Raw genomic sequence first — 20,614 nt, forward strand, 5'->3', positions numbered from 1 at the left:
CTTGCTTTCCCAGTGACCCGCGGAAACAGAAAGACTAATCTCGCTCAGTGCCTCGTCTCTGAGGTTCTGCCAAGCTGTTAGCCCTCAGGGGACAGAGTGGGGCCCCTTCCCACCACGCAGGACTTGACAGGCCCCGGAGCCAGCCGCACGCAGGCCTCCTTCCCTCTCTGAGGACGGGCTGCGCATCTCGGGAGAGCTCTGAGCCTCTGTCGCCTCACCCATGAAGACTGAAGGGTGGAGCGTGGCCCCAGGGCTGCTGGTGAGGGCGCCTCACTGACCCGCATTGGAAGTTTGCAGTCTGGGAGGAGTCCTGCGCACTGAGCGGGATCTGCTATTACCATGCTGCTTGCTGAGGTTTTCTCTTTTTATTTTATTTATTTATTTATTTATTTATTTATTTATTTGGTGGTACTGGAGTTCCTGGAAACCCTTCTACCTCCGGGCTATACTCCCAGACCTATTTTTATATTTTTTTTAAATTTGGAAACAGGGTCTCTTAAGCCAGCCTTGCTGGCTTCGAACCTGCGCGATCCTCCTGTCTCCTCCCAAGAGTGGGGATTACAAGCCTGTGCCACCATGCCCGGCCTTGCCTTACTGAGGTTTTTTTAATCTATAAAGTGGGGCCGAGGAGGGGAGAGCGGCCACCGCACAGCAGTGCCTGCCCCCTAGAGGAAAATGGAGTCAACGCACCTGGACCACAAGGCGCCCCCTAGTGGTGGTGGCGGGTACCAGGCCATCAACGCACCCATTGTACAGATTCAAGCTTCCAGAAGCCCAGCCAGGAGCAGCGGCCGTGGGGCAGCTTCCTCTGCCCACATCTCCTCTCCTGCTCCTGCCGCGGCCTCCTCTAGTGCACACAGCTCTCTTGGTGTCTAGATAGTGAGCCTGCGGTCTCAGCTTTCATCACTCCAACAGCGATACGGGGCCATGATTCTGTGTCTGCGACAGCTTTGGAGACCCCCGGGTGCTCTGCTGCGAGCCAGGGCCCCGTCCCCTTAACAGGCTTCCGGAAGCCTCATTGGGTTCCCTGCTCTCGGGGAGGAGGGGTCTCTGGCCACCTGCACGCACTCGGCCCTGCTGGAGCTGCTCCGAGGGTCTCCAGGACGGGCTCAGAGCATCTTCCATCATGAAGAACGAGGGCAGAGATCCCCGCAGCCCCGCATATGCGCTTCAAAGCCAGACCTGGCCCACCCCAAAATTCCACCCTGGTAGCTCCCTGTTCCCAGCAGGAAAAATTAGGAAACCAAACGACGAAAGAAACGTGATGGGCTGTTCGTGGAAGCCAGAGGTGAGAGGCAAGCGGGTTCCTGCCCTCCAGGCCTCGACCTCCCGGCTGTGAGATGGGCTGGCTTGGGCAGAAAATGATACCAGGTGAATTAAATAATATGGGCATTCCTGTGGGCACACAGACGCTGTGAGCTGTTTTTTTTTTTTCTTTTCTTTTTCTTTTTTGTGGTACTGGGGATTGAACCCAGGGGCCTTCTACCTCCACCCACAACCCTATTTCTTTTTTATTTTGAAACAGGGTCTCACTAAGTGGCTGAGGCTGGCCGTGAACCTGGATCCTCCTGTCTCAGCCTCCCAAGTACTGGGGTTACAAGCGTGCGCCACCACGCCCGGCTTTGCTGTGAGCTTTTATTATTAGTATTTTGCAACCGCTAGTAGACAGTTGTTTAATTGAATTCCTTGTGTCTTTGAATCCTTGCAATGGTCCCGGGGACTAGAGATGTCTGACAGAGGAAGAGAGAGAGAGGCCAGAGAGGTCAGTAGATTGGCAAAAGTCACACAGCCAGCAGGTGAATAAGGTTGAGTTCACACCCAGTGGCACCCAGCTCAGAAACCTTCTTTGAAATAGCACCTTGCAAACCTGCCCAGCTGGCCCGCCTCCATGGGCCCGCCAGAGGCCCACCTGGTGCCTGAGAAAGGTCGTTACCTGTTGATGAGTGAGACCAGGGCCACAAAGAGCTCTTGGTAGAGACCCGAGGCCATCCCCTGCACACACTCCGCACCCGTCAGCTTCGGCCCTGGGATGCAGAAAGAGGAACAGGTCAGACCAGGCCCAGAACCAAGGAGGCTGCTACAGAGACAGGACACAGGCACGGAAAAGCCCCTTCCCCAGCCACGCCTCCCTCCACCTGCCTGAATGGTGTGCCCAAGTCCCTGTGGGAGAGTTTCAAGGTTGTATCGGGATCTACGGGGTTTGCGTAACCGGACCCCACCTCCGCTCCGAAATGCCGCCCTGTTCATCCACCAGGATGAACAACGTCACTGCTGGAGACTGGACCTGGGCTGACCCCCACGGCTCGGGGTGGCCCTCAGCCCGCGGTGCCTTTGGGAGGTGGTGGAATCTGTAAGAAGTAGGGCTGAGTAGGAGGCTATAGGCCACTGGGGGCTGGGATAGCCGAGCCCTGGCACACACATTCTCTCTGTTTCTCTGTCTCTGTCTCTCTTTCCTGGAGGTAAGCGGCCAAGGGACCAAAACTGTGATCCAAATAACCCTTTCTTCTCTTTAAGTTCATTACCTCGGGTATTTTGTTATAGTCACAGAAAGCTGACCAACACGGCCACCTTCTCAGGGAAGCCTTCTTTGACTACCAGCGCCACCATTAGGCCAATTCCCAGTGTCACCCTGCTTTGAATATACCAACTATGGCATCTTCTACTTGTATAGTTATCTTATTGTCTCTCCTGTGAGCTGGTAGTGCCCTGAAGGTAGGGACTGCCTCTGAGGCTTGGGGCCTGTACATCCCCAATGACTGAATCTTAGGAATACAGTAAATACTGTTTCCATTTTCTGGAGGGAAACCTGGCAATTTTATAACATGTCCACATGCTGGGACATAATAATTTTACCCCTGGGCTTTTATTCTAATGAAACATTCCGAGAAACAAAGATGTCTGGGTACATAAATTCTTCCAATCATTGATTAAATGGGCAAGAAGCATCACTTCCTCGAAACAACGTGAATGCCCAACAATAGCAAATGGTTATAAAGAGGGTAGCCCTCGCCTGCAAGGCAGCGCTTCGGGCCGGGTCTGGGGGAATGTGGAGGAGGGCAGAGAGGCAGCTGCGAGGGCAGAGGAACGGGCGGAGATGCTGTGCTTAAACGCGGGCACAAGCAGGCGCGCGTTCCATTAAAACAGCTGTCCTTGATAACGGTGTACAGAACAGCCAGGAGTGAGGGGCGTGTGTGTGTGTGTGTGTGTGTGTGTGTGTGTGTGTGTGTGGAGGGTGGTGTCAGATCACACATCCTCACCCTTGAGTCTGGGCTCCATCTGCGGAGTTTGAAACATAATTTCGACCAAGAAGGAGCTCTGAGTCCCGCCAGCCCCCCTGCGGCCTGCACCTCCCGCTGCCTCCGGCTCCACCTCCGCTGTTGCTAGGCAACCCAGGCCCTCCCAGCATGTCTCCTCTGCCCAGGTCCCGCCTGCTGGTGTCTACTCCAGAGACCCTGGCCTGAGGGGCCGGCTCAGGCTCACACAGACGCGTTTCCACGTGTTAATGCTTGCATGTCAAATGTATGTGTCCACACACGCATGTCATGCCTGTGCTGGCGTGTGTGCCCACACACGTGTGTGGCGTGTTCGTATGTCCACGCGTGTACATGCATGTCTGATGCGTGCGTGTGTCTGATCACGTATGTCATGAATGCGTGTGTTCATGTACATGTGCAGCCTATGCGTGAGTCCATTCATGTGTGTGCCATGAGCGTGGATGCTGTTGTGTCTATGCACATGTGTGCACGTTTGTGCGGCCCGTGGCTGGGCATATGTGTATGGTCCATGCACAGGTGTTGTGTGCCTGTGTTTGTACATGTGTGCCCACATACGTGTGCCGTGCATGCCTGTGTGTTCGGGGGAAGGCTCACGCGAGAGCCCAGACCAGCATGAGAAGCCAGTGGAGCCTGTGTCCCCTCGGCCCCAAACGCTGAAGTCCCTGGAAAAAGGGGCAGCGCCCAGGACCCTGGAGGGGGGGGGGCTCAAGGCCACGCCTAAGGCCACGCCCCATTGGCCAGCAGCCTCATCCTGCACAGCTGCCCTGGGGCCCCACAGACTGCAGGCTGGGAGGCCGGACCCCATCCTGGGCCTCAGGGCACCAGAGGCCGAGGCTGCAGACCTGGGCTGTGTACAGCCGGCCCTCGTGCTGCAGGACCAAGACCTCTGTTTCCCCCCACGTCAGTGAGAGCCCCCCCCCAGCTCCTTGCAGCTCAGGCCCAAGTTCTAGAAGCCATCCTCGGCCCTGCTCTGCCCCTGGGCTCACACCACTGCCTCCAGGAGCAACCAGACCTGGCATCTGTCTGCCTGCATCTTTGCCCCCTTGGTGGCTCTGAGCTGTCCCCAGCAGGGTCTCCCACCCCCACACATTCCCAGCCTTCATCCAGGCTGAGCTTTATAAAGAGAAGTCAATCCAGCCACCTCCCCAGCCTGCAGAAACCTCTCCACAGCTCCTTACGCCTCTGAGAGCAAAACCCCCGGTTTGCAAACCTCTCGCAAGCTGATGTCCGCCATGAACCTCCCTTCCTGCCACCCGCCCGCCGCTTCTCCTCGATTCTGTCCCTCGGATGGAGCCTCAGTCCCTCCCTAGTTGCAGGAGCCCCACAAACGTGGCATGGAGCAGGATGTCCAGCCCTGGGCGGCGCCCGCTGTGTGAGCTCCTGGGACTCCACAGCCTCTGGACACAGTAGGTGCTGAGCACAAGCACCACACAGGTAGAAACAGCGAAGCCCCCGGCATGTAGCGCCGGTGCGCATAGTAGGGCTCCATAAATCCCTGAGGAGTGAGCAGCAGGGGCTGGAGCGCCCCAGCCCTCGGTACCTGAGCCGCTCTGGTCCTCCGCCTCCCGCCGCCTCGGCCCAGAGGTCGCCCGCTCAATGATCTGCCGCAGGTGATGCTTGAAGGTGGCCATGTTCAGCTCCTCGTACTCACAGCCCAGTGCCTCGGCCGCGCGCTGCGCCCACTCGAACCGCATGAACCGCTTCCGACCCACTGCGAAAGGGACGGGGAGAGTGAGCGATGCGAAACGTCACACGAAGCGCTCTGAGCACGGAGCTGGGGCCCGCGCAGCGGGTGAGGCCCCGTGTGCATTCGCTCATGCACAGACCCAACCGCCCACCCGGCCGCACGTCCGGCCATGGAGCCCCAACACCTGCGTGTGCACCGACACCTGTGTGTGCACCGTGGGCTTCTGGAGCTTAGAGTTTATAAAGAACAATGCAATGCACAAGTAAACAAACAGGTAATCAGATACTCTCGAGTGATAAAATTATACACACACAAACACACACCACAAGAGAACTGGAGGCAATCATTTGCTAGCCATAATGGTCATAAAGATGGTAACCGAATCGGGCTGTGAAAGGTAAGAAGGAGCTGGCCATATAAAGGACAAGAGAAGGGATTTCGAAGAGTCAGAGGCGATGCAAAGGGCTATTATGGTGTGCCAGTATTGGGAATGGCCTAGGAAGATTTGAGAAAGCTCTGATCATTAATATATTTCAAAAATAATTGTGTCAAAATGGCGGCAGACCTGGAGAGAGAAAGGCTTGGCTTTGGTCAGGAAGCAGATAGCTATTGAAACTTAGATTGACTTAGCTAAATGTAATTAGCAAGTCAATAGGAGAGGAGAACTAGGCCTTTCTCTATCTAAAGACAGATCTACATGATAAGCCAGCTAAGATGGTAGGAGGGGTCGACCTTCATGAAAGGAGACACCTCACCACACCTTATTGGGGGAAGTACCTTACAGGGTAAGGGGAGGTACCTTACAGGGACGTTCACTACGTCAGAGTCACGTCAGCAAGATGGAGGTGATGGGTATAAAAGTCCCATCCACGTGCGATCTCTTTGGTGTATTCATTTCGAGTCACCCCTCCATGCCATTTTGGCATGGGGCTGTATTTCTATTTTCTGTATTTCTATCTTTCCAATAAACTTCTTTAAATCTTCAGCAACTATCCAAGCTGTGCATATTTATTCTTAGCTTAGGACAAGAACCCGCGGTAATTTTCTGTTTTTGGTCATTTTGGATTTTGTTATGGGTTGGGGGTAAGTGTGTCCGGGACCCTAGCAGGGGTCCCCGAGGAACAGTTTCCCCACAACCATATTCTCCCCAATCCGTAACATATTGTACGTATGGTACGTTAGAGAAACACCGAGAAGGCCTGTGGGGCCGGAGGGAAACCAGATGAGGTGGAAGAAGCCCTGGGGAGCTACGGGGCATCAGAAGACCATTTCGAATTAGTAACAAAGATTGCGTGCCACACGGATGATGCTTATGTAAAACATTAAGCAAAAAGCAGTCTAGAAAACTATACCATGGGGTGTTGGTAACAGTGTTCATTTAAACTGCTGTTAAAATAATAAAAAGGAAAATGTAGCCAAATATTAATCACAGCCGGGAAAGGAGGTTGGCCACTTTCCTAATTTTCCAAAATGGTTGTGCACTGATTTTGTAACCCAAATAAAAATGAATGACTGATTTGAACAAATAACAATATTATCCTTAAAAGAAAAGGCTCTCCCCTCTCTTATCTGCCCATAATTGTGTTTTCTTCTTTGAAATAAGAATAACAATTCCCACTAGGGATATATCAGTCCATCCCAAGGAGATTGTGGGGACCCAATTCTTCAAGAAGACATCCTGAGGACTCTACCTGGTTTATAGCGAAATTGGAAATCCAGGAAAAAGGTTTTATCTGCAGTTTCAACACTATCCAGGGAGGAAGGGCTCTGTCCTGTCACTGGGTTATCACAAATGACCACTGCTTCTGGGGTTCTCCTATGCTCCAGCTGCTTACCACTGGTCACCACAAAAGCATCGACTGTTACCCTCATTTTATCATGTCTGTTTTGATGATGGAGCAGAGACTTTGAGAAACAATATGGCTAATCAAAATTAGCAGTGGTGCACAACTACAATCCCACTACTTGGGAGGCTGAGAAAGGAGGAGCGCAGGTTTGAGACCAGCCTCAGCAACTTAAGACTCCTCTTGGCAATCTAGTGAGACCTTGTTTCAAAACAGAAACTAAAAAAAAAAAGGCTGTGTAGCGGTGTAGCTCAGAGGTAGAATGCCCGAGTTCAATCCCAAGTGCCACAAAAATAAGTCTTACAATTTAAAAAATGACAGTGCTAGTGAGGGTGGTGGTGTTCATGGTGGTGAAGGTGATAATGGAGATGGTGATGGTGGTGATGGCCATGGTAGTGATGGTGATAGTGATGGTGGTGATGATGGAGATGATAATGGAGATGGTGATGATGATGGGGATGGGGATGATGGTGATGATGAGAAGGATGATGGTGTTGATGATGGTGATGGTGATACTGATGATGATGGGGATGGTGATAATGGAGATGATGGTGGTGATGCTGGTGATGGTGATGATAATAATGGTGATGGTGGTGATAGGAATGATGATGATGGTAATGGGGATGGGGATGATGGTAATGATGATGGTGGTGATGGTGATGATGATGGTGATAGTAATGGTGATGATGATGGTGATGATGATGATGGTGATGGTGATGGTGATGATGATGGTGATGGTGGTGATGGGGATGGACATGATGGTGGTGATGACGGTGGTGGTGATGGTGATGGTGATGGTGATGATGATGATGGTGGTGATGATGGTGGTGGTGATGGTGATGATGATGATGGTGGTGATGGTGGTGATGGTGGTGATGGTGGTGATGATGGTGATGGTGATGATGGTGATGGTGGTGATGGGGATGGAGATGATGGTGATGATGATGGTGGTCATGATGGTGGTCATGATGGTGATGATGGTAGTAGTAATGTTCATGGTGGTACTGGTGATGGTGATGGTTGGTGGTGGTGATGATGGTGATGGTGATGATGGGGATGATGATGATGGGGATGATGATGGTGGTGATTGGGGAAGGTGATAAAGACGGCGATGTTGGTAATAATAAATCACTGACTGGTGAGGCTGTGATGAGGGTGCCATTAAGGATGATGGTCATAGTTGAAATATACTGATCTCGCTTTAGTCAATACGGCATCTTCGCTCAGCTCGTGGCTTTTGGAGCCAGAGGATCTGTGCTAAAGTTCCACATGGGAGGCGTGGAAAAAGCTCCATACGTGTTAGCCCCAATTATTTATTATTATCACTAAATCTTCCCAAAAGTCTTAGAAAGCACCATCACCATTATACTTTACAGTGAGAAAACCCACTCAGAGGAGACATTAGAAAAAGAGGCTGCCCTTAAACGAGATAACTACTCTTTTACCCACATCAGCCTTTCAAATATCAACAGTAGGAAACGTGTCATATCCTGCTACCCCTAGATATACTTTCTTTTAAGCGAGCCAGCTTATCTCTCTTTCTTAAATAAATACACTGTACAAGGAAATGTTACTGCTCTATCTTAAATGAGAATCCATTATCACCTGTCCCAATAGAAAGTAGAAATAAATACAATACGAACACCATAATGTCACCAGATTCTAATTAGATATGTTACCCACCAGCCCGCAGTCGGCTCTCTCTCTTTGCTAGAAAAGGAGATTAGAAAGTAATAGTAAGAGACCCCACAGGGGAGTACCGCGGAACCAGACTCGCCTCTTCCCAGGTAAAGGGGACTGTGAGCAACAGGAGACAGCTGTCCGGGTGGGTGTTTCCTATCCTTCTCCTGACACACCATCCTCTGTGGCTGTTCCCTAAAATAGAACCCCCCACATCCCCGCTGCAGCGACCTTCCTGGCCTTGGCGAGCTGGGGAAATCACAAAGGGACTCAGCACTGAACAGACCAGAGAAGACTCTGACTCTCCCTGCCCAACAAGGGATGTCACACCCTGTTGGTGAACTCAGGTGGTACCCGGGGAGCCTGGCCGGGGACGTACATCTGCTGCCCCTAGCTCCTCCGAGGCTGCCCGGCGCACACAACCCAACCCTGTAGATCCCCCATCTTTATTCAGACACGGGTGGAGGTCCAAGTCCTCCAAAGAAAGCCAAGAACTGGAGGCTCCACCTGAGGAGAAGGCCAATGAATGGGGGGCAAGCGGGGGGACCCTGGCCAAGAGCAACACGGGCCTGATTCCCGTGCCCGCCATTCCAGCTGAGGGTGCTTGGAATGCGGGCCGCATCCCGGGGACCCTGAGCTGACAGGGCTGCCTCGCCTCCACTGAAGAAAAGACGGAGGGTGACCGGCTCAGCCTTCAGCCTCAGCCGCCTGCCTGCTCAGAGCCAGAGGTGCGGTTTCCTCATCGTTGTCCTCAGCACCCCACCGAGGTCGGCAGTTTCAGCGCCCCAAGAAGGAGGGCTGGGCTTGGGCAAGTCTGGCTCCTCCCTCCAGCAAAGCCATCGGTTAGGCAGTAAGGGCACCGTGGACCACTGAGCAGGACCACTGTGCCACACACTGAGCTGTCCCCGACATCTACTCTCAACCTCTCCAAGAGGGCTGGGCTGCACAGTGCTTGCCTGGCATGCACGAGACCCTGGGCTCCATTTCCAGCACCTCATGAATATGTATGTGTATACACACACACACACACACACACACACACACACACACACACACCCTCCAAGAGAATGCTCAGTAGCTTGGAAAACCACTCAGCTAGGTCAAGATTCCCTCCCGTGAGGGAGAGATCAGAGTTTCTCCCAGGTGGGGCTGAGCCCAGCTCCCTGTAGCAGCCCCCCACCCCGCTGTTCTGCCTCCCCCAGAAGAGCAGATAATTTGTCCCCAATTCCTATATAAGACCTGACACCAAGACAACTCCATCAACCTTTGTAAAACGAGAAGGCAAATAAAGCAGCCAACCTGCAGGTGGAACGGCTGGTTCACATAGCCCATTCTTCTTCCTTCTTCCTCCCTGACTGGGTTTCCCCTTCAATTATGAAACCCAAGGAAGCTGGACAGCCCCTCTGCTTGTCTGCGCCTGTCTGTCTGTCTGTCTGTTCCTCTGAGGTTATTTGCACTTCCGAGATGGGAATGGGCTCCAGCCAAGGTCCTCCAAGGACTGGACCGTGTCAGTGACTCTTGGGTTGGAAGAGAAGCGGGTAGCAGGGCAGAGGTACCCCACAAATAGGGGCCAGAGTGTCCCCCAAGTGCTCCTCCCAGTGGACACTCTGTCGAGTGCTCAGAGTCATCAGGAGAGGGGAAATGATATGATTCCTAGATCATATCAATTTGATCACGGTTTGGTTAATTAAGTTTCCTAACTGCGGCACTTCTCAGAGCCTTTATTTTTTTATATTTTTATTTATTTATTTTTTTTTTTTTTTGCGGGTCTGAGGATGGAACCCAGGGGCATTTGACCTCCGAGCTACACCCCCTGCCCTATTTTTGATTCTTTACTTTGAAACCGAGTCTCACTCAGTTGCAGAGGGCCTCACTAAGTAGCTGAGGCTGTCCGCAAACCGCGATCCTCCAGGTCTCAGCCTCCCGAATGCTGGGATGACAAGCGTGCGCCACCACGCCCGGCTTCTCGGAGCCTTTAAAACATAGCTCATTAATTTGAGCAGGGGAGGTTCTGTGCAGATGCGTGTGGCTTCAGAATACTCACAGGGAGCCTCCTGGGCACAGATGTTCCCCAGGTATCTGGCCCAGCTGGAGGGGCCCTGGGTACCAGGTGACCCTGGGAGGATCGCCCCACCTGAGTCACCCTGCTGGGAAGAGGCAGGCTGGAGTGAGAACACTCAAACAAAGGAGAGAGCGTAACGAGAGAGCACAGAAAGGGATGTGATTCTGCGATGCTACAATCCACCTGCCAAGGCACATTATTCCTTTTTTGCTCAAGAGAGAGAAAGCGAAATCGCGTTGCCGGTTTTGCCCGTACGCCATGAGTTCAACCGCTATCAATGACTTTGGCCTCCTACATTTATTAATAACCAAGTTATGCCCCCTTCCAACAGTGGCTGGGCTGTCGCGCAATTACTCAACATTATGTGACTTATTTATAATTCTGGCGCATCTGCTCGGCAATTCCTCACGCGGAGATTTACGATTCTGAGGCCTGCGAAGACAGAGGCCACCTGCAGGGAAGAGATAAGCCCGAGGCTGTCTCAGAGGCAAGAGAAAGACAGCGCCCTAGACGGGAAACTCGTGGCCTGGGTTTAAACTCCACCCCCGGCCCCTAAAGCCATGTGAGGCTGAGGAAATCAGGTCGCCTCGGAACCTCAGTCTCTTCTAGAAAATGGAAATGGCGGTGGAGGAATCCACCTGTGGACCACATGTGGAGGCTCGGTGGAGTCTTAGATGGCCAGCACAGGAGCAGCTCACTGGGCGGCCACTCAATTGTGGTCTCAGTTTGAGACTTCCACACTGCAAATCAGAGGATCACAAAGAAAAACCCCAAGAACAAACACAGTCGGGAGCCACGGCTTGCTGCCCAGGGACATCCAGCAAAGCTCTGTTCTTGAGATTATGGAAAATGTGACCTTTTCATCTTTAGAGACCAGAATATCAAGCCCTTTCCTGCTTCTTGTTCTCCTGTCTGGTCTTGTGCTCTGCGGTTCCACACAGGCAGGTGGAGGGACCCCTTTACTTCCCAGGACCCCTACTCAGTCATCTGTACAATGGGAATTGCCTATGACACAGGGCTATGAGGATTGGATATGGGATGGAATCACATTTAGCAAAGAATGAATCCTGAGTACTGGCAGTTAGCAAGTCCTTCCTCATCACCCTCACCACCACCATCACCATCACCATCATCACCATCACCATCATCATCATCACCATCACCATCATCATCATCATCATCACCACCATCACCATCATCATCACAACCATCACCATCACCACCATTATCACCACCATCACCATCATCATCACCATCACCATCATCATCACCATCACCATGATCACCACCATCACCATCATCACCACCATCACCATCACCATCACCACCATCACCACTATCACCATCATTACCATCCTCATTATTACCATCACCATCACCATGACCAGCATCACCATCATCATCACCACCATCACCAACACCATCATCACCATTTCCACCATCACCACCATCACCATCATCATCACCGTCATCACCATCACTATCACCATCACCACCACCATCATCATCACCATCAATCACCATCATCACCACCATCACCATCACCACCATCAATTCTATCATTACCACCATGACCATCAGGACCATCATCACCATCGTAACCACCATCATCATCACCACCGCCACCATCCCCATCACCATGACTATAACCATCACTATCTTCACCATCACCATTATCACCACCACCACCATCATCACCACCAAAACCAACACCATCACCACCACCACCACCATCACCACCATCACCATCATCATCACCATCACCACCACCATCAACATCACCACCACCATCAACATCACCACCATCACCATCACCATCATCACCACCAAAACCAACACCACCATGACCATCATTGTCAACCGTACCGTTACTCCCTGTCTCTAAACGCTGGCTCCAGGACTCCACCTCTCGGAGCCGTCCATCTCTTATCCAACAATAAGTTACCGGAGTCTCCAATGGTGACTGGGCTCAAGGGGAGCCCTAGAGGACACCCAGCCGCCCCACGCACACACTGGGCAGCCTTCCTCCTCTGAGCCTCCTTTATCTACAGTGCATCAGGATTCGCTTTATGGGACTGTTGAAATGACCAGAGCTCTCAGGATAGGGCCTGGCGTGTGGGAAGCCTTGAGTGCTTGTTACCTACCACTGTTACTGTGCAAACATGCCACAAGAGGAGTTGAGGCTTTCAGGCGCCGCACAGCAAGGCAGGGGGCTGGCCATTCTGAAACCCAGGGCTCCCGGGCTCCGACGCACCCCCATGCCACGGCTCTTGCGCTGTCTTCCAGCCTCAGCCGCTTTGGGGAGTTTATTTTCCAAAAAAAAACAAAATTATAATCATTTACAACCCAGAGCAGCCATTCCAGCTTAATGAATGAATTCAATATGTTCAGAAAATGCAGAATAAATCCTTGCCTGTGGCCCAGAATAGGCCCGGCTGTACCAGCTGTCAGGCAGGGAGCCAAGCCACCAGCTGGCGCTGGGCAGAGGATACGCAGCAGCCAGAGCCTGTCGTAAAACAGGCTCTCGCTATATGTTATTGAGGCTGGCCTTGAACCTGGGATCCTCCTCTCTGAGCCTCCCAAGTATTCAGATTATAGGTGTGGGCTGCCACACCTGGCTCTTCTGCTTCTTTTTCTTCTTCTTTTTTTTTTTTTTTTTTGCTTTTTTAATTTAATTTTATTTATTTGCGATCCTGTGAATGGAACCCAAGGGCATTCTGCCTCCAAGTTGCACCCCAGCCCTATTTTTTTATTCTTTATTTTGAAACAAAGTCTCACTAGTTATGAAGGGTCTCACTAAGAAGCTAAGGCTAGCCGGGCATGGTGGCACACGCTTGTCATCCCAGCATCTGGAAGGCTGAGACAGGAGGATTGCGGTTCGCGGACAGCCTCAGCTACTTAGTAAGGCCCTTAGCATAAAATTTTTTAAAAAAATGCAAAAAGTAATAAAAGAAAGAACACATCTACTGCACCCTCCAGGGCTGGCAGGTAGAAGTTGTTCTGGGCAAATGAGAAGCTGGAATCGAGGGGCCCCCTGGCTCCCCACTTCTGGGCCCAAGACAAGCCCCTGACCCAAGGCGAAATGCCTAACACTCAGGAGCTCTCATTCAAAGACTGGTCCCCCTCTATGGGGACAGTGGGGGAAAGGGCCCTGGTCCCTGGGCAGAGGCTGAGAACCCTGGGGTCAGGTGGCCCTTAAACTCCCTGACTGTGTGCCCTGGGGAAGGTCCTCCTGCCTTTCTGAGCCACAGCGATCCCATCGGAACACAAGACCGATAGAGACCCACCTCGGGCCCCGGAGTCGCGCCTCTAACACAGAGCTGGGATCCGCATGCTCCTGCCCCCCTTCAAGCCGGGGCGCCCTGCAGGGGGCAGATCATGGGCAGCGCGGGACGGAGATGTGCTGGGATTGAGTGTCTGAAAAAGGCCACATGGCGGCTGGATGGGGAGATTGCACGTCTACCCACTGCCGGCGAAGGCAGAGGAATGTGTGTGTGTGTGTGTGTGTGTGTGTGTGTGTGTGCGCATGTCTTTACTAAAATAAGAGATAAGATGCTTCCTGTTGCAGTTGAGGTTTAAGTAGTGTGAAACCCACCTGATTAGGGCTAAAAGTTCGGAAGAGAGGGTTGAGGAAGCAGAGAGCTGGTCCGTGTCCACAGTGGGGTGGGCAGGAGAAGCAGAACGGATGCATCTCCCTCCCATACCCCGCAGAAGGCAGGAAGTTCTGGCTGCTGGATCCCTGTGTGTCTCCTCCACCCGGCTGTTCCAGACTGGATCCTTTAGAATAAGCCAGTGTCTCCCCCAAGACTCTGAGGAATTCTAGGACTGGTCCCGAGAACCCTGACTTCGTTCCTGATCCATCAAAAGTCCAGGGCCCCCAGCCCTTGTACCTGGTACCCAAAGTGGGGGTGTCCTGCTGGGCTGAGCCCTCCCTGTGGGGAGTTAGCGTCAGTACTGAGTTGGACCGCAGCACAAGGTGCTGGGAGGGAGGAGGTGCAGACCCTAAAGGTGGGCTCAGAGCTCAGGGGCATCTAGGTCCAAACCCCACCTCTGGCCTCGGCTGTGTGTCCTGAGGAGTACAGAGCAGCCTCTCTGATGAGTCGCGCTCAGCCTCTTCCTCTGACAAATGGGCATTCCAACACCCCTCGCCCCTCCCAGGCTACTCCAAAGATGCAGTGACGTCACCTGCCTATATGTACCAGGGTCAGCACCAGGGTCCCAGAAAATGAGAATGACAGAGACCTCTCTCTGATGGTCCCACTGTGCGGCGCAGGTAAGCGGCATGCCCTCGCTGAGCCCGTTTCTGTATCTGTATGACAGAGATGGATAGGAGCGGACACGCAGGCAGTCCCCTGTCGTGCACCAGCTGTCACGCCCCACGCCTTTTGTCCCAGTCACTCCTCCGCGTTCTCACAGGAAGCCTACAAAGTGGGTACCATCGTTAGCCCATTTTACAGAGGAGGAAACTGAGGCCCGGACGCCAAGGCAGTGGTCCCCGCTCTTGCCCGTAGCACTGCTTTTTCTCGCAGGCTTATCGCCCGAGTCTGTTCAGATCAACAGACATCCCGGAGGTGCACGTGCTTCTGAACCCAGCCGATGCTGAGCCAGGGCTGGCGGCGGCTGGCTTTGGTCTCTAGCTTTAAAAATCCTGAGTCTGTTCCTAAGACCCCAAGTCACCCACAAGGATGGATATTGTTTTCTGTTTGTTTTGCGGGTCTGGGGATAGAACCCAGGGGCACATTCGACCTCCAAGCTACACCCAAGCCCTAGTTTTTATTCTTTATTTTGAAACAGGGTCCCACTGAGTTGCCGAGGGCCTCACTAAGTAGCCGAGGCTGGCCGCGAACCACGATCCTCCTGTCTCAGCCTCCCGAATGCCGGAGAGTGGTTTTAAATAATAGGATCGCGGCTTTCAAAATAAGGAAGCCAGGCTCACTGGGAAGAGAGGATCATTTTAATGAAAACAGAGAGGGGGGGGAAATCTTGATTAATGAAAATGATTCTTAATATATTTCAAAATGATGTGTTATGACACAGAGCAAAGACATTTATATATGACTGTGAAATTCTTAATAGCTGATTTTAGAACAACCTATTATGAAATCTTCCAAAGGAGAATACATAGGGAGTAATTCATCGGGCTGGGCTCCCAGGCAGCCCGACGGCAGCAGCCGCTCGTCTTAAAATAATTTAGAACGTGGGTGGGGAGGGGGCGGGCTGGAAAGAAGGAGTACCATAATCATGTGTTAATAAAACATTTATAAATGAGCCTTTCTCTCCTGTCCTGCAGGCCTCCGCGTGGAAGAGGCAGGTCCCGAGCCTGCATCCTAGAGGACGCCCGCCCAGCCCAGGAGGACAAGGGTGAGCCGCCCACTGCTACGCCCCGGGATGAGCCAGCCATAGGCCGCGGCTATTCTGTCCATTTGGAGGCCAAGAGGCTTTGAGTGGGGGCTTGAAACCCCAAAGGCAGGTGCCGGCCCTCTACGGGCTGGCCCTAGGCTTTCCAGAACCTTCCTAGTGCCTGGTGGGAGCAGATGGCCATTCCTGATACCCTCCCCGCGGCCCTCGCCACCCTGCACCCGTCACCCGTGGGCGTTGCTGGGTTCTTGCTCCAGGCTTCTCTCTGCTCTCTCTGGCCGCAGGTGGGTGCTGGGCTCATGGGAGGGTGGCTGTAAGTGCCCGGGTCCAGGCCTCCCAGACCATCCTCTGGCCCCAAGCAGCCATGGCGGGGAAAAGCACCTGAGCCTTTTTGGTTCTTGGGTACAGCTGCACGTGGGATTCTTGCAGTCCCAGCTGCCCCGAGGAGGAGCTCTCCTTCAATCAACCCCGCCACTGCCTGCGGTCTCCTTTCCCCAGCCCTCTTCTGGTGCCTTCTGGGATCTTTCTCTGTTTGGTTTCCTTGTTTTGTGTTTATAGTACTGGGAAATGAACCCAGGAGCAGTGTACTCCAAGCTATACCCCCGGCCCTTTTTATTTTGAAACAGGGTCTCACTAAGTTGCAGAGGGTCTCATGAAATTGCTAACGCTAGCCTCCAACCCGATCGTCCCCTCTCAGCCTCCCAAGTACTGAGATCACGGGCAGGCATCACCACACCTGGCCGGGGTCTTTTTCCAAATAAACTGCATGCTCCTAAATCTTTGTCCTGGGGTCTTGGAGAGGGACCCCAGACTTAACCAACTTTTTTTATTCTAATGCTCACACTGACTCTACTCTCCACCACAGAAAGAGAGTTTTGAAGCCCAAAGGGTCCAGGCCTCCCAGGTGTGGCACCGCCGCAGGCCTCTGTGTCCCCTTCTGTAACCCTTCCTGCAGGTCTCAAGCCAGGTTGTCCACACTCGGGCCTGGGCCATCAGGGCCTGCTGTCCATCTGCCTCCACAGGCTCCACCACAAAGACTTGATGTTTCAAGCCCTGAAGTCGCCTCCCTCCGCAGGCTGGCAGGTGCCCCAGGGGCCTGTGCTCTGCACACAGGTCCAGAAACTGGCTCCACGCCCATTCTAGTTTCAAGACTTTCTGGGGTGAGCCTGTCTGGGACCCTCATCTCAAGACTCAAAGACTCCCTGGGAGAAACGAATGGGTCCCCGGCCCCTGGCGCAGTTTTCTCAGTGACGCTGTTGATGGTGACATCACAGGAAATCAGGTGGCCTCCACACTCAACGCCCCGAAAATAAGACAGCGGCCTCCCCAGGAGACACCAAGATGCTGACCAAGATGGCGGCCCAAGCCCTTGCAGTGCCCTTCCCCAGGGGGTGGAGCTTGGGCAGAGCTGTCAGTCCAGGGGCCCCAGCCAATCAGGGCCCAGGAAGTGGTCATGTGCCAGAAGCAAAACCAATCAAATATTCCCTCCCTTCCTCCCTTCCCCTCTCTCTGAACTTTCCAGCCTGGCTCTGCCATAGCTCCTGCTAACGGGGCTGGTGATAAATGCCCCCCAAACTTAGGTGTGGGAAAAGGGGGCCTATGCTCAGAGGAGGCAACTCCCAGGAACATTTACACAGACCCAGGTGTCTCCTCTCTGCCCACTGTGCAGGACCAAGACCTCCAGTCCTGCAGCCAGACAGCTGGGAATCAGAGCCCAGCCCAGCCACAGCCCTGCTGTGCCACCCGGGGCCAGCTGGCCGGCCATCCTCTCTGTGCTCGGGTTTCTGTGAAACTCGGTCGCAGCAGCACCCACCTCTCTGCTCTGTTGCAAGGATTTTGTGGGCGAATTTATAGAAAAATGCGACAACGTGCCTGGTGCCGAAGGAGTGTTGGCTCTTACTGTGGCGGTTTCTATGGCGATTGCTATTACAGCTTAAACAAAGTGTGACATTTCTCTGCGGTCCTTTCCAGATGTAAACTGCTCTGATGATGTGGAAGGGGAAATAAAAATTCCAGACAGGTGTTTCTAGCATAGACTCAGGTACCGTGGGTTCTGGAAGTTCCTGAACCTCTAGGGGCCCAAGTAAATCCATCTGGGGAGAGACAGTCCATCTAGCCCCAGAAATATGCTCACCCCCGCCTGCCGCAGCATGTGACCCTAGGATTTCCCAGATTCCCTGTAGCGAGTCCAGCAGTGCCCCCCCAAAAATATGTCCACACCCTGACCCCTGGTGTTCCTTGTGAATACAATCTTTTATGGAAAAGGGTGTGTGTAGGTGTAGTTTAGTTAAGGAGCTCCAGATAAGATATCCGGGGTTCGCCCCTCGCCATGATAAGTGTCCTTAGAAGAGACAGAAACAAGGCCGGGCATGGTGGCGCACGCTTGTAATCCCAGCATTCGGGAGGTGGAGACCAAGGACCGCAGTTTGTGGACAGCCTCAGCTACTTAGAGAGGTCCTTCGCAACTCAGTGAGACCCTGTTTCAAAAAATAAAAAGAATAATAGCTCGGAGGTAGAATGCCCCTGGGTTCCATCCCTAGTACCTCAAAAAAAATAATAAAAAGGCTAAAAATTGGACTGGGGGGTGTATCTCGGAGGTATAATGCCCCTGGGTTCCATCCCCAGTACTTCAGAGAGAGAGAGAGAGAGAGAGAGAGAGAGAGAGAGAGAGAGAGAGAGAGGGAGAGAGAGAAAGAGAGCGCACGCACAAGGGACAGAAGTGTGGTCTGGGTGAGGCCCAAGGCAGATAACACCCAGAGCCCCCAGGAGCCAGAGGGGGTGAGGGCGGGGCTCCCAGGAGGCCCAACTTCAACCCTGCCCACTTCCGTTCAGATATCTGGCCAGGAGCCACAGGAGAAGACCGCACTGCTGCTTGGAGCCCCCAGTTAGGTGCTGACCTGTTATAGCAGCTACTGGAAAGTAATACACACCAGAAATCCACGCGGGAGGCCCTTGCCAGGGGCGGGGGCAGACCACTGGTGGGTTTAAGCCGCCCGTGGATGGAGGGACCGATGGCCCTGGAGGAACGGCATTTGCTCTAAGTAAACTCTGCGATCCCAGCCACTCGGGAGGGCTAAGGCAGGAGGATCACGAGTTCGAGGCCAGCCTGGGCAACTTGGTAAAACCCTGTCTTGAAATCAAAATAAAAAGGAGTGGGGGTAACTCAATGGTGGAGCGCCCCTGGTCTGAATCCCTGGTATAGAAAAAAAATTTAAGGACTTTTCCCAGAGCACGGCCCAACACCTCGGCAGGGCAGAGGCGCACAGAGCCCTGAGCGCTGTCATCGTCGGTGGGGATGATGGGGAAGGGGTTGGCCAACTTTTTTTCTGTGAAGGACCCACTGACCATTATACCCTGCTGTGCAGGCCGTGAAGCCCCTGTCTACACTGAACAGCGGTCGCTAGAGGGTGAGAGCAGCCACGGACGATAAATGAAGGGGTGTATTCGGCTTCAATAGATATGAATCGTGGCCTCTATCACGTGAATACCGGGTCATCTGCACACGCCCAAACTTACTGTTCTGGTCTATATTTTATCTGTGTGCAAAGAAAGGTATGTGTATCTGCATGTTAATTTTTAGTGCAGGTGACATGTACAGCTCCCTCTCAGCTTGCAATCCCGGCACACGGGTGGACCATGAGCTGCAGGTGCTGGCCCAGGTGTAGAAAGAGAAGCCACAGGGGCTCGGGGCTCTGGCTGGCGAGGACCCCAGGTGGGCACTGGGACCAGACTCTTACTCTGGGGGCAGACCCACCAGTGGTCTGCCCCCGCCCCTGGCAAGGGCCTCCCGCGTGGATTTCTGGTGTGTATTACTTTCCAGTAGCTGCTATAATAGGTCAGCACCTAACTGGGGGCTCCAAGCAGCAGTGCGGTCTTCTCCTGTGGCTCCTGGCCAGATATCTGAACGGAAGTGGGCAGGGTTGAAGTTGGGCCTCCTGGGAGCCCCGCCCTCACCCCCTCTGGCTCCTGGGGGCTCTGGGTGTTATCTGCCTTGGGCCTCACCCAGACCACACTTCTTACTCTGTGGTGCACATGACCTCAAGTGGCCGCAGTGACTGGAAGCCTCGTAAGAGACCTCACAGCCGTCGGCAAAAACCTGGTGCCCCCTGATGCCAGGACCCAGCACGGCCTGGCTGATGGCCAGCAGCAGGCGAGCTGTCTTCTTCACATCTGCCCGGCCAAGCACATCTGTCCCCGCCTGAGGCTAAGTGTGGAGTCGACCTTGCTTGCCCGACTCTGCGTGACTTCTCAAAATCTCCCAAATCAAGACAGGGGGTCGCTATGTGGGGCGCAAGGGGGCACGAGGCCCCCAGAGGTGCTTACAGCACAAACCCTTCTTGAGGAATCCGTCGCCACCCGGGGGACAGAAAGATGATGGCCAGAGTCCGGGCATGTGTCCATTTGACAAATAAAAACCGCCTCTACGCTCTGATCCAAAGGGTCCCACCCTCATGGAAAGAGCGAGGCCGGGACTCGGCTTTAAGACCATGCACCCAGCAGTCCCAAGAAGCAGGAGCCACGTCTGTGGTCCCTGCCGTCTCCGCAGAACCCGGCACGGGGCCAGAAAAAGCACGAGGGACGGATCGGGAGCCGAGGAGCCTTGGATCCAAGCCAAGGGATTGTGCTTGGTTTAGCAGGCGAGGGAGGGCCTCAGGAGTCCAAGCGGGAGGATCGCACCGAGCAAGGGTCTACGTTATAAGAAGGGGCC

The 20,614-nt window shown here is 53.4% G+C and overlaps 1 protein-coding gene across 1 annotated transcript in view; it reads right to left on the reverse strand.

Annotated features, from left to right (window-relative positions):
• The window catches only part of MYO18B (myosin XVIIIB), a gene marked incomplete at both ends in the record, with an annotated part of 248,379 nt that overhangs the window by 203,677 nt on the left and 24,088 nt on the right, over positions 1 to 20,614 (reverse strand). Inside the window, 2 exons of the mRNA XM_080717797.1 lie at positions 1,934 to 2,024; positions 4,816 to 4,986. Coding sequence (XP_080573923.1) covers positions 1,934 to 2,024; positions 4,816 to 4,986 — 262 coding nt within the window. The remainder of the gene's footprint in view (positions 1 to 1,933; positions 2,025 to 4,815; positions 4,987 to 20,614) is intronic.

This window comes from Muscardinus avellanarius, assembly GCF_963383645.1.
Source record: "Muscardinus avellanarius genome assembly, chromosome: 21".
In the NCBI taxonomy this organism is placed as follows: Eukaryota; Metazoa; Chordata; class Mammalia; order Rodentia; family Gliridae; genus Muscardinus; species Muscardinus avellanarius.